Raw genomic sequence first — 14,375 nt, 5'->3', positions numbered from 1 at the left:
AAAATTTTTGCCAAATTACTTCAACTTTATTACTCAGATAGCATCGAGCTTTAAAAATAATTGAAATATTTCATGCTATACTACCATTTCTCTTGCTAAATCATGGTAAAATGAATTAGAATTAAGTACCCGTTATTAAATATGAAAAAATATATATTTAACTATTAGAAATAGAAAATAAAATTGAAGTTAAACGCAGAATTACTTTATTAACTTCAGTTAATTTAAAAAGTATTTCATTAAAAAAAAATCTATTTGAAATTTAAAAAAGTAGAGAATTAAAACAAAACTCCTAAAACTTTTTGGCTCTTAGAATTTAACAGATTTCTTAACCGGAAAGAGATTCAGAGGATAATTGAAATTTTCTTCCAATTATTTCAATTTCTCGCTATTTCTTATTTACTTTCCATCCATAGTATTTCGATCCCTTGTTTAGTGCCAGGGGAATAAAGAGACGAACATAGTTCTCTCTTTTATTTCTATCCGCTTTAAAGATCTGTCGGCTCGAAGCAATCCCGGGACGTCTAATTATTACTGTTTAAGTGCCGATAATTGAAGGGGGAAGAAGAGATCCGTGAAATTAAAGAAATCCCTCTTTTCCGCGATCGACCAATTTTCCCTTAGGTTATAAATCTGTAAAGTAGTTGTTCCTTGACAACAAGTAGGCAATGGTAATTGAGAATATTCACCTGCTACCGAAGACATTCAAAACTTGGTAAATTTACGAAACACGATAAATGCTTTTCATCCATTAACTGATTGTGGTTGGATTCATCAATAGATCAAAATGAAACTTTTGGTAATTTAGACAGACTGAATAAACCGAAACTCAACACCTAAAATTCCCCTTTTTCCTATATATGTCGCTTCAAACTCACAACTTTTCCAATTAATTAAAAGCCCCAGTCATGATTTCTTTTCCAAGTTTGGAAAAAATCTCAATTTATCTTACACTTGTCTTTAAAGGGTATCTTAAAGTAAAGTAAAGTCGGTTGCAAGCAAGATTCTAAGTCAAACGAGCGTAACCGAAGTGTGAATGCATCTTTGTAATTAAACTTCTTGTGAAAAGGTAAATAATTATCTCTTCGCACGAAACGGCTTTTAATCAAGCTTTGACTACAATAGCGTGTCTCTCTGAGATCCACTGTGTGTATGTGTGCAAGAAGTCTCACTCCCCCAACGCTTCCTGAGCAAAATTATCGAGCGTGAAAGCGGCACTTAAACCAATGCACGAATTACACGCATTTCTAGCAGTCTTGTTTCAGTGAGAGAGCTTTTCTTCGTTCAAATGCAACGCGTCTAAAGCTTCTCGGCTTCTGCTCGATTTACTAAACACGACAAAAGATGGTTATAGTTTGAGTAAATAATTTTCTGATACGAACCATTAAGCTCTTATGTCAACGACGACCAAACGAGACAAAGTATTTCTCTTTTGTTTTGTCTGATATTATTTTATCAAAGTTTTTGATGAACAATACACTGGTTAAAATTCCAGACAGTTTGTTGACTAAATCTGGAATTAGTCCGAAAGTGTCTGGTTTCCTACTGATTTTGAACATTTGTAATTTTGGATTTTTACGGACTCATTTCGGATTAGAATTTTCTACTAGATAAATTCCTGATTATTTTGGACTCATTTCCTATTACGTTTTTGATCGAATTAAATTCAGATTGTTGTGGTCTAATTAATTGATTTCGTATCGATTCCTAATACGAATCAATTTCGTAAAATTTCCGGACTAATCCGAACAAATGTTTCTGAATTTAATTCTAAAATCAGTAAGAAATTTTAAGATGATTATAAATTAGGGCCTGAATTTCTATTTGTTATTAAAGTTTAAAATTTTAATAGTAGAATATTTTGAAAGTTAAATATACAAAAGTGTTTGAGAAAAATATAAAAAAAAGATACAAAATGAAAATAAAGAAACACTGCATGTAAATGACTGAAGAAGATACCTATTTAGAACGAGGGATTTACAAGAATAATTTTCGTCTTTTCCCATTCGTCACTCGAAGCCCAACTGCATACTTCTCATATATGAACATTAGGGGAGGTAAGCGGGCATGTAACAGCAAAATTACCACATCCCCTTACATAAAATTAAGTGAGCATAGCAACATGTGCACCAAGAAAATTATCTTGAATTATATCTCTGGATTATATCTTTAGTTTTTGATTTTATCATCTTTTAATCATGATCGTTTTCACTTATCTAATTAATTAATTAGCACTTTGTAGATTAAAACATTTAAATCAAATAAACCCTTAGAAAATAATATGGATATTTCTAACATTTTCAAAGTGATGGGGAAAATATTTCGTGACGTTATTCCGAAGAATAAAATGATCAAATATTTTAGAATAAGGGTTAGGGTTAAATGGTCAACTGTTATCCCCTGTGACCTTACATCGATCATATAACGCTAGTAGTTCGATATATTTGGCGCATTGCCAAAATTCACCATACCCCCTCTTCAGCAGTGTTGTCAATGTCATAGAAATTTCCCAAAATTGAGTAAACTTGGAAAATTTTTGTGAGGAATATTCCCGGGAAACTATCGAGATTTCATTCCCGGGAGTGAACTCCCGAGAAATTTCCTATAGAATTCTCGGGAGCTCCCGAGAGTTCCATGAAAAATTCCATAGGGAATCTCCTGGGAATGAATTCTTGAGAATATTTTTCTTATTTTTATATTTCTTTTGGGTTTACTAACTTCCATTCCTCTGATTCTTGTTAGTTTTTTTGTAAATTTTAATTTATAAATTAACTAGTGTCTGAACTAAATTTTTTTTATTTTTATCAAATTGAATCCAGTCACGCTGGGTGAGGAATAATGTTTCTTTCATATTAAATTATCCCGTTTTATTTTCTTAAGCGTTATCATTAAGTTTAATTAATAATTTTTTTTTCATGTAATTATTCTACTTTATTTAAAATATCGTAGATTATAAATGAAAAGTTTTTAGAAAATATTGAATACGACACGAAATGTATTGTCGTAAGAGACATTAAGTCTTAGCAGGCCAATAAAAGTTGAGGAGATTGCATAAGAAGTTGTTCGATTGCATTAGACGATGTAGCAATGATTTACTCTTAACCATGTTCCTCGTTCAGGAGATGAAAAAAAAAGACAAACATCAGAAGGTAAAAACTTGCAATGGCCTTTATTGCAGAGTTTGTTTACACGCAACTCCAACTTGTCTCTATACCATAGAATATTTACGCGTAATTTTCACCCAAAGGATATAAGTGTTAAAAAAGGATTTCTTTTTTTTATATCGATTTGTGAAAAATTAGTTAACTAGATTAAAACAAAGCTATAATTTTCCTTTTTAGAGTATATCTGGTTTTCAGAGTGTAATTTACTTTTGTACTTAACATTTTCGTTCCGGGATTTCTTTCTGGGCGTAGTCACATAAAGTGGAACATTAGAACTGTAAAATTGATAATTTCATCTTTTAACATCTTTAGCTGTCGTTATTCAATCGAGTTGTGCGCAATTGTTGCTTCTGCGTATATCTTCGAACCGCAAGTTTTGTACTAGTTTAATTTTTTTCTATTATCTATGGCAAAATAGAGCTAGCGAACGATCCATTTCACTGGTAAGACGCGTAATTACCTTGCGCAATAGTTTTACCCTGAGGCATTAGCAACGCGCCCGTGCGATTCGAAGTAGTAAACATTGAGTACAACTTTATGTCTCTAGAACGGTGCTGCGCGGCAAGAAAGATGGCTTACTTATATATATACTTATATCGTTTAAGCCATTAAAACTTGACGGTCCTTTATCGTAGTATCGACATTGCGAAACTCGGTGGTAAAATATTCAGTGTTTTTCAAAGAATAGTTTATCGTCGTATTTAAATGTATGTGTTTGAAATTCGAATACCTTTGCGGTCTTATCATGGAGTATGACTAATATCAAAGATACACAAATTTCAACTTTATTGAAGGGGTTTGGAAGAATGATAAGGGAATAACTGCGTTTCTTTTGGATATCTTTTTTTTATTAGATTCTTTAAATTTAGAACATTTATTGTATTAAAGCTCTCCCTATATTATTTAAGATATGACGGTAAAACATAAAAGTAAAGAATAGCGGGGAATAATATAGATGCGATACGGGAGGGACATGAAAAGAAATGTCGAATTCTCCAAGAAGACACAATTAATTGACGAGGAGGATTCTCAGGAGTATTCTCTATATTGCAATAATTCTCCCTTAATGTGACGCGCACGATAATCTCTCTTCTCACACTATATACGGTGTGACTGGACTCAATGTTTGGAGTGTGGGTGAAACGACGGTGACCAGATATTATGGTCGACCATAAAGGCGCTTTCGGAGATTGGGCTTTCCCAAGTTTATTATTATACCGAGTGCGGATTAAGAAGAAACGAGAATCGGAAGTCGCGGTAGGGGCTGAACGACGAAAACAAAGAGAACCGTCGCGAATCGTTTCACGCCTTTGTATTCGCACGTGTGTACATTATCTATATAGATTGCATTATCTATAATATATATTTATCGTGAACGTAAAACATAATGTATATATTTTAACCGCACATTTTTTGCTAAACCTTTTTAGTTCAATGTTAATAGGCTGTTGTTAATCATGTTTATTAAATATTTATTATAAAATACATTGCAATAAAGTTCAAGATTATTAATATTAATTGTTAATTTCATCTAACTCCCTCTCGAATCGAAAACTATGAATGTGCGACGCATTTGTCGCACATTCGTCGCACAAGATAGTTTAAATTTTTTTAAAGATTCTACTTTTTTTGTTAATGATCCTTGAAGAAATCTGTTAATATAACACTATTGTAAAATACGAACAGAATTCTTGCTGCTAAAACATCTCTCAAAATAAGTAACAGTTCTATATAATACGATCCAATTAGGATACTCCCCAATTAGGAAGTAAACTGTATCTCGACTTTTCGTGTTTGTTTTTCTCCTCCACTTGAAAAAATAATAATAATACTTTGACTTTGTAAGATTATTGCACAGCTCAGTAAAAGCTACTGAAGTACTTAGGTATTAGGGGTCCTTTAAGCCACACACTAACGGTGTATATTTTATTCTTAAACTCTGAATTGGTGAAATTTTAATTTGAATAAAACAAAAAGAAATTTATTTAAATTGTGTAGATATACGTTTATTTTCTGGTTCATTTTGAGTTAAAGATAAATTGATAATTACTGGCGAATTAAATTAATAATTAATAATTAATTAATTATTCATAAAAAAATGAATTAAAACTATGATGCAATTAACAAACACAATTTAGATTAGGAACTTACAATTGACAGGCATGAGTGCCAACCACACTAATTAAATCTAAAAAATAAATAATTTAAGAAGTACATAAATTATTAATTATATTAATATATATGATTTAATTTCATTTACTTTTATTTAATAAAACAAAAAATATGTAATTAATTGAATTTAAAAATAAATAATTATTATCATGAATAATTTATTAATTATTTATAATTATTATTATCATTCATTACTCAATATCATCAGTATTTTTAATTAATTCAAATTAATTCAAATTAAATGAAATTAATAAAATAATGGATATATTAAGAAGTAAAGTGAATAAAAGTAAATTAAACAAAATAAATTTATAAAAGTAAACTAAAATTGAAATTAATTAAATTAAACTGTTAAATTCTGGATTCATTACATATGAATTATTTTGTTTCTTCATCATTAGATAGCGCCCTATTAAATAGTCTATAGTTACTACCAACATAATAATTATAAAATTTGGTCATCTAACTTAATCTGAATAAAGTTTCATTCAAAACGTAAAGTTTACTGTTTATTCATTTTTATAAAGAACTCAAAATGAGTTACAGTAAAAATGAGTTCAAGTTTTTTCTGTGTTTAGTTTGTAAATTAATATACAAAATGACTGATGGAAATAATCATAAGTTGTTTATATGAAAGAAAATTAAAAATTAACATTCCGACGACAGATTTAATAAATAGAATTTCTGGAATTAAATTGATTTTATCAATTATGGATTTTGGAATTTTAAATCAGTTATCGGAAAATAAATCATGTTTTCATTTTCTAAGCGCTGAAATTTATCATGAAAATTATTTATAGTTATTTTTAATGTTTCAGGATGCGGAAATGGAGAAGTCGAGATTGCCAGTGCTGGGTTCGACATTCATAAGCAACTCCAACAATTCGTCGTCAACAGATAGTATTTTATCAATGTTGATCCCGGCACCACTTCGAGAAACACTCTGGACGACAGTGGCTCTCTACCTTGGTTGGAGGCTGGTGTCACGTTTACGATAGAGTTACCTTGCTTGTATCTTTGCTTGCCATAATGACAGGCATTAAATAGGCACAATTCAACAAGCATCAAGTGTCTCTCTATCTGTGAGCCATTTGATATCTATTGGTCATCTTCGGAGATATGCGCACCAAAACCAATTAGTACATGATCTAGACAGAGATTTTGTCCCATCGCCCTATGGCCAATACTTAGAATTTGTATGGTTGAGATTCCGATGAATCGGAATTTTACATAACCCAAAAATTCTAACTTCTTTTTTAATACCTATGACGTATTTTTGTAAATTTTTGCCAGTCAACGTACTAAATTGCTGATGACTGTTTTGCAGTAAATATACAAGAGCAACCTATTTAAAAATTCGAATTTCTTGCCAATGAATTTTTGAGAAAATAGTGTTGTCTTGAATGAATCTTCACTTGTAAGTCGTTGATAGTAGATAATTACAAGTTGATAGATATTTTAATATCTTGTTTTACTTTTGCATTCTTATATGCGGTGATAAAAAAAAATATGTCACCTTATTCACTGAGGCCCAGAGAGTGCCATGTATCTCCCTTAGTGATCTTACGAAAAGCAAACGTTTTTTAGATGTATTGATCACAACATGAGTGATTTTAGAAATTTTTGTAGTGATTATCGGACCGGAAAGGGATACGGGGAAGCTACGAACGAGTTCCAAAGAGAACTTAACTCAATAATCAAATTATGATCTCATTATGGATAAATAAAGAGAATTAAATAAGATAGTGCTATTGTATATGGTGATAACAGAAAAAAAAGGTCGTGTCTTGCTTTATAGGTAATGCAGTTTAAGAGTCAACAAAGTTTAATATTATATTAAATGAAATGTAAATGAATTTGTTTTTGTCAGATAAACTTAATTATTCACTCACGTGAAATTTATTTTTCGAGATACTCGAAACTAGAAAATTATATAATTTTACATTTGTGTTTTAGAGAAAAAAATTTTAACCTATATATGGTAATTAATGAATTTGTCTTTATTTTAAAATTCTTGTACTATGTGATAATTCGTGATATAATTTTAATTGATCGAAATTATAATATTTCTGTGTTTTTCGAGGGATAAATAGATATATAACATAAGACAAATAAATTACCAATAAACTTATGAGGTGTTGTGATAATTTTTTTCAAATTTCGTGCATCTCGTAAGAGCATTATAATTTTTTTGGGGATAAAATTCAGTCCTGTTTCTTAAAGGACAGGAATCGCAAAGAAAATTTAAATGTAACGTGAAGGAGTAACTTTTTTAATGTATAAAAAGCAACTACAGTAATTAAATCATTAATAAGTCGCGGTTTAATTAATTAAAGTAGATAATCGATAGATCGAGGATCGCAGCATATGATTGGCTCGCTGCGAGACCCGTGGACAGTTTTCAAATGATCTCCGGTAGCTTAGCTCTTAGAAGCGTTCTTATCCAAGTTGAACGTTTATTATAGCACTTCGGAGGAGGCGTCTTTTTACTATAATGTTTCTCTGTTTTTATTCTACATATTCCTTGTTTTTATTATTTTCTTTATCAAAAAAAAAAACCTTTATCTTTAAATATGAAAGTCTTAGTATTTATGAAAGTAATTTCATTGGCTCATGTATAACTATTAGGAGATTTATCTATTGTAAGAAATTAATACAGTTACTTTATTTGCTCATATTTAGTTTTTGTTACAGAAAAGAGTAGAAGAATAGTTCATAAGAACTGATAATAAATTTCAATGTTAATTTTTTTTTTTGCTCAAGTTGAACAAGTTGGTGGATTTTTTTTAGCATTTCTTCTTCCTTATTACATATAGAGTTGTTGAATTTTGATCCTGAGGATCAAAATGGGAATGTACAATAGCAACAGAGAATAATCAGGATGATGAAGTTCACAACGTTTGTTAATGATTATCAAAGAGATATTCGGTGTAAAAAACAGTTTTCCAAAGTTTAATTATCAATTAGACGAAAAATGTTATTGTTTTTTTTTTGAATCATTAATCACAATCGTTGAGAAGTTGGTCATTATGAATAATCCGCAAAAATGGTTATTATGAATCCACTTCTATCTGTATTATTTTTCTATATTTCTTACTTGTGCCGTAATATACTTGTCGCTAATGAGTATTCCAGTGTGTATAGTCATAGTATTTATTTAGATAGCATATCTACTTCCGTATTCCCTTTATCTACGAGCCTGAAATCGCTCTTTTAATCGTCGCGGTCAAATAATATTTCATGTAAAACATAAAAGTAATTGAGAATTTTAATCAAGGATGACACCAAAGATATTCTTTCATATTTCTGTAACAATATGATCTATATTTATTAAATTCTTTAAGTTTTAATTATTCGAAAATTTAAATAAACATATTAATAATTAAATACTAAAATTTTTTTTAATTTAAAATTTTTTTATCGTTAAATTTTATCACATAAAAAAAATTAATCTCAATTTCTTTTGTGAAATAAAAGAGTGATATATTTGAAAAAAAAAGCAAGTACTATTGATCTTTATAGCAATAGGAAATCTAATTAGTGTCCTGAGACACTATATTTCTTCAACCAAAATAATGTAATCCTCTTTTTTATATTGCACAAGGTGATACGACGCACAAACAAAAAAAAATGTGTGGCCCTAAGGCCAAAAGTTGCTTATTTTATATGATAGACGCGATTTTAGAGAAATAAGCAGAAGAAAGTAGGAAGGAGGTTATTGTGAAGGCCTGAAGAAATTTTAAGATGAATTTTTAAATATGAGAAACAGATTGCATGTAAATATTAATGCTTTTCCCGTGCCCGTTAATAATCACGGTGCCGAATGTTTATTTGTTTTTTAATTATTTTTTTATGAAATAGAATCGTAATTATTTGTAGCTAGTAGTCAGCCATATGAAGAATGAATAATTACTGATAAACATTGATAAAAAATATATAAATATATATATATGGAAGACATAAATATATGAAATATATATGAAATATATATTTTAAATGATATATTTGGAAAAAAAATACCAACTATTGTTTCGAATAACAAAAAGTCGAAACTTTTTGAATGAAACGAGAGTCAAATCGCCATATAAGGCAAATTTTACAAGATTTATAGAGAGGCGTTTGTGAAAGGTTTTCAAAAGCGCGGTCCATAATGAAGATGAAACAAAGAGGTGGAATATAAGCTGTAACTGTGACTATGTGGATCGTGGGGGGCAGGCTGTGTTTTTTTTAAACATATAATTTCGAAATAATCCCTCATAACAGCCGGATATTCAGAATATCCACCGATTATCTTGAATAGCTGGGTGTTATGCGGAAAACTGAAATTTCTTTTCAATATTTCAAAAAAAAAAAAAAAAAAAAAAAAAAAAAAATAAGTTTACAGACGAAAGACAGCAGCCCGCCCACCCGAGATCCCCGCGCGTCAAAGCGTCACTGTGATCTCGTAATTATTAATAAATATCTAATTATAATGACGAATAATCATACGAATATTTGTAAAAACCACAAAAAAAACCATCCCTAGACCCAATCCAATTCCTCTCAACCACGTGAAAGAGTCTAAGATTGTATTTTGCATTTATTATTGTGTTTTTTAATTATATTTTACAATATATGCATTTAGTTTGTAATCAGAATTCTAATTTTAAAACACACCTTTCAAATGATCTCTTGGAGGAGTCGATTGCTGTTACGCGAGCTTGCACTTCCAATGCCCTTCGATTTTCGTTCAAAGAATTTTAGTTTCTTTATGTTTTTTTTTTTTTTACTTATTCATATATATTTTTATGTTTCTACCATTTTATACCAGAGTATTTTCTTAATTCGGAAAACGAAGAGCATTGGCGCTCATGCTAGTTAATTTACTTCTATAATATTATTATTGTATTATTACGATTCTCATTATTATTATTATTATATTATTATTATATTATTATATTATTATTATTATTATTATATTATTATTATTATATTATTATTATTATTATTATTATCATCGACTTGATGATTATTAGCTGTATTGTATCGTCGCAGTTAAGTTGAACATTACTCCTGCGTTAAAGAGGTAATCGACTAGTCTTTACCAGACAGAGATTCTTTTTACGATATTGGGTATTTGCTGAGATTGAGATTTTTTCTGGTTTCATTTTAAGCATTTTACCGCTTTGTACCGTCATAAGAAAGCGACAATGTTAATTGCGTATAAATTTTTAAAACCTTTGTTCAATTATGCTATTCTCATTGTCGTTCTTTTCATCACAGAGGATAAAGTAGGATAAATTCGCGCTTGCGCAGAATATAAGATCATCAATCGCATTTTTGATTTTTCTGCGCAGACGCGAATTTATCCTACTTTACCCTTAGCGATGAAAACAAACTCTATGACATTTGTTTTCTTTTTTTTTTCAATGTCCCAGTAATAAATTATTGTAGTACATGTTTAGAATGGTATCACTCGATCTTCTTTTGTCAGTATTTTAATTTGGGCCTCGTCTCGCGCCGCACCATTTTACTGCCAATAATATGCATTTCTCGTATCTGCTAAAGATTCTTTTTTATTTTATAATTATATAAAAACCAATTGATGATATTTTCCCATGTTCTTTCTATAAAGTTTCTTTCTTTTTTTTCTTTTACAAATATTGGGAATTTTTTTGTTAAACACGAGATCTCGCTAAATGAGAAATGCCGTCCACGGCTATGAGAAAAGGCTCATTTTTATTAGCATATACTCCAAAAAAAAACACTTTCACGTGAAAAACTCAAATTAATTCTTTATAAATATTACTATGTTTAAAATTAAAAAAGAATTTTTATTTGCTCAGACTGTCTAAGTTTGCCATAAATATGTATTTTTTTTTAAAAAAAATGCGTATCAACGTGCACAAAATGTGTCAAGGAATCTCAATGATAATTTTTCTCAAATTTCAATGGTGCCAATCGCAATACTCTTACACATGCACGCACGTCTCGAGCCAGAATGATCGAAGGGAATAGTAATGTTAGTTTATAGTTTCTATTGTCTTTTTTTTTTGCTTGACTCATTTTATTCGATCTCTCGACTTTTGTCTCCTTTAGCGCTTTAACAAAAAAAAAAAAAAAAAAAATGTGATATGTCTAATTAGAAAAAAATTTTCTTCATCTCTGATAAAAGATATGGGCAGTAATGAAAAAAATTTTCACTTAAAACATTTTTTAAATTACTCCAAAATATTTTTAATGCAATTTAATATCAAAGTGCACTTATTTAAAAACCATATCTCTCGTCAGTTAGCGCAAAAAAATTTTTGGGACCAGAATCAATATTGTACCTACGATTAAAAATTTCTTTTTTTATAAGAGCTAACGAATACTATTTTTATTATAAAATTATTTTTAATTATTCAATTAAAAATCCCAGTGAGACTTAGTCGAGGATCGCAATAGGAACTATTTTTTTTTATTTCCCAATTTTAAAGAACCTTGTAATTTTTGTAATGCGTTACCTGTAGCCAAATGGACCATTGACCGCCGTGATCTATTCGATTATAATATAGAAAAGAAAAGAGAGAGAGAGAGAGAGAGACAAAATGAGAGTGAGAGTGAGAGAGATTAAACGATTGAAAGGAAAAAAAAATTGTTCATTGTTTTTGAATTTCTATATAAAAAAAGAATGTAATTGTCTGCTCTCTCTCATGCGACGCTGGCTTTAAATTTTAAAACATCAACAAGTTTTAGTAAACACAGATGCTTTTCTCATATATAATAAACAAATTTTTTATAGCTGGTTTTGCTCTCAAGCTGCTGTAAGCTCGCAATTGCCTTGTGATAAAGTCTGGACTATGTACCGTTTTGTTGTTGTTTCTTTTTTGTTTTTGCAATTATCAATTTTGAAAAAGAAAGAAAAATATGAAAAAGTAATATATGTATAAAAGAAAAAAAATATATGTATATCGAAACGAAATTTCGTCCAGCTGACCAATCCAAAGAAGTGACCAAATAACGAAGAGGAAACGTTATTTGCGAGTGTTTATGCATGTACTTGAGACGCTACATTCTTTTATTATTTTTTTAATGATTATTTGTTTACGAGAAATTGAAAAGAACGGCGGTCACGTGATAATGTATCGTATAAACAATTCCCTTTTGCGGATATACGATTGTTCTGTTGTATTATTCTTTCGTTTTTTTTTCCTATACTTTTTTTTAAGAATCAATGTTATGACCCGTTAATGCCTTTAAATCGTCTAGGTGACGTTGTTTGGTTCCTAAAGTAAATTAGAAATGGTGCCGTGATCAGTGGCGTAACTAAAAAGCAAAAAAAAAGATCAACCTGCAACATTTTTTAATTGAGCTACATCATAAATAATAGTAAATATATTATATCTTTTCTGCTCAGTTTGCAGGGAGATCTTTGAATCCACTTTATAATAGTTACGCTATTGGCCGAGATGAAAATCAGAATTAAAAAAAAGGTAACATTTTCTTCATGCGCAATGCATTATCTCAAATTATTTTTTAATTTCTCTTTTTGTTTCTTAATCAGTCTTTTTTTTATTTACTTCCATTTTGTATTTGATTTTGAAAAATAATCAAATTCTACGCACTAAAAGTTTTATAAATATGTACAATTAAGTTTCTTATTGCTGTATAATTGAAAATGTAAAATCGTTATAAAAAAAAAAAATATTTTTTTATATGAATCAAAATTATTATTTAAGAAAGGAAAAGAGAGATTATAAAGAAAAAGCGCAAAGCCACAGGACCCAATCATACGATGCTGTGTTATTTAAGTCATTATAAGACAATACGTTATTGCTACTTTTATTTTATTTTATGACATTTTTTTCATGTTATTAATTTTATTATAATTTTACGTGCTAAATGAATAACTGTATTATTCATATTATTTGATTTATATTTCAGTTTTTTTTATTCTTGTAATTATAAATTCCTCTTCCTATCCCTCTGCTCCCCATGTTCCGAATCTTAAGGGATCGTTTTTACGTCCGCTATTAAGTCGATGTATTTTTCGAATCAAGAATTTTATTAAAAACAAAAGTGCGAAGTGGTTAGAAGTCCAACAATGAAACGTATTATTAATTATGTAAACACGGACAGGGGCATCTCTCCGCTACCCGCATGTCTTTCATTGTACAGATTTTTTCACTTTTATAGTTATCGTAATGTTACGATATCGATTACTCGACAACTATATTGTTGTCGTATTATTATTGTACTTGGTTTTTTATTAAATAAATGTGAACACGCCGAAAGCATATAAGATTCTTGTTTTTATTTCTCCATTTGTCATATATTTATTACTGTTTTTTAAAAAAATTAAAAAGTAAAATTACTATTGGTCCAATTTCAAAGTTTCTTTTTTGTTTTAGAGAGAAGGATAGATTCGTTTTAGGAGGCAGTACAAAGTAACAATAAATTAACAAATAATTAAACGTAATAATCAATTATTTTCTATTAATTTGAATCTCTATAAAAATATATAGATCATACCCTCACAGCACCGAATATATTTAAGGATATCCCTGGGACATCCTATGGATATCCATTTGCTTCCAGTGGTTTAAATATCCTACTGATGTCCAAACCGCCGGAATCAAATAGATATCCCTAGGATGACCCAGGGATATCCATAAATATCCTGTGCTGTGAGGGTACATGATGAAAAAGAAAAAACATTTAAATAATTTTCTAAAGTTAACTGTAAAAATTAATGTTAACAAACTAATAAAATGACTTACAATTATCATTTGACAGGAAGAAACGATTTTAAGATAACTTATATAACAATTCACTATGGCAAAATTAAATTAAGATTCAAAGGGACACTAATATTGTAACTATTAAACTACTATAATTTTAATTGTTTTACTGTAACTTAAAATTGAACTCCATTTAATATAACTATAACACAAGAATATTCCGATATCAAAATAGTTTACATTAAAAAACAAAACTAAATCATTATCAAGATTCCTTAATATGGAATAACACTATGCTTTCAAAGCAACCCCACTTCTGTGTTCAACAGATCTAAGT

General features: G+C 29.3%; 1 protein-coding gene across 1 annotated transcript in view; it reads left to right on the top strand.

Moving 5' to 3' along the window:
- Positions 1-13,599, top strand: part of LOC127287991 (uncharacterized) — a 34,027-nt gene extending 20,428 nt beyond the window's left edge. Inside the window, exon 3 of the mRNA XM_051315162.1 lies at positions 6,155-13,599. Coding sequence (XP_051171119.1) covers positions 6,155-6,334 — 180 coding nt within the window. The 3' untranslated portion in view covers positions 6,335-13,599. The remainder of the gene's footprint in view (positions 1-6,154) is intronic.
- The last annotated feature ends 776 nt before the right edge of the window (positions 13,600-14,375 follow it).

The sequence above is a fragment of the Leptopilina boulardi genome, unplaced genomic scaffold, assembly GCF_019393585.1.
Source record: "Leptopilina boulardi isolate dan_hultmark-lab unplaced genomic scaffold, ZJU_Lbou_2.1 LbouV2_38, whole genome shotgun sequence".
Lineage (NCBI taxonomy): Eukaryota > Metazoa > Arthropoda > Insecta > Hymenoptera > Figitidae > Leptopilina > Leptopilina boulardi.
The sequence above is the reverse complement of the archived record's forward strand: the minus strand, read 5'-3'. Positions and strand labels throughout refer to the sequence as shown.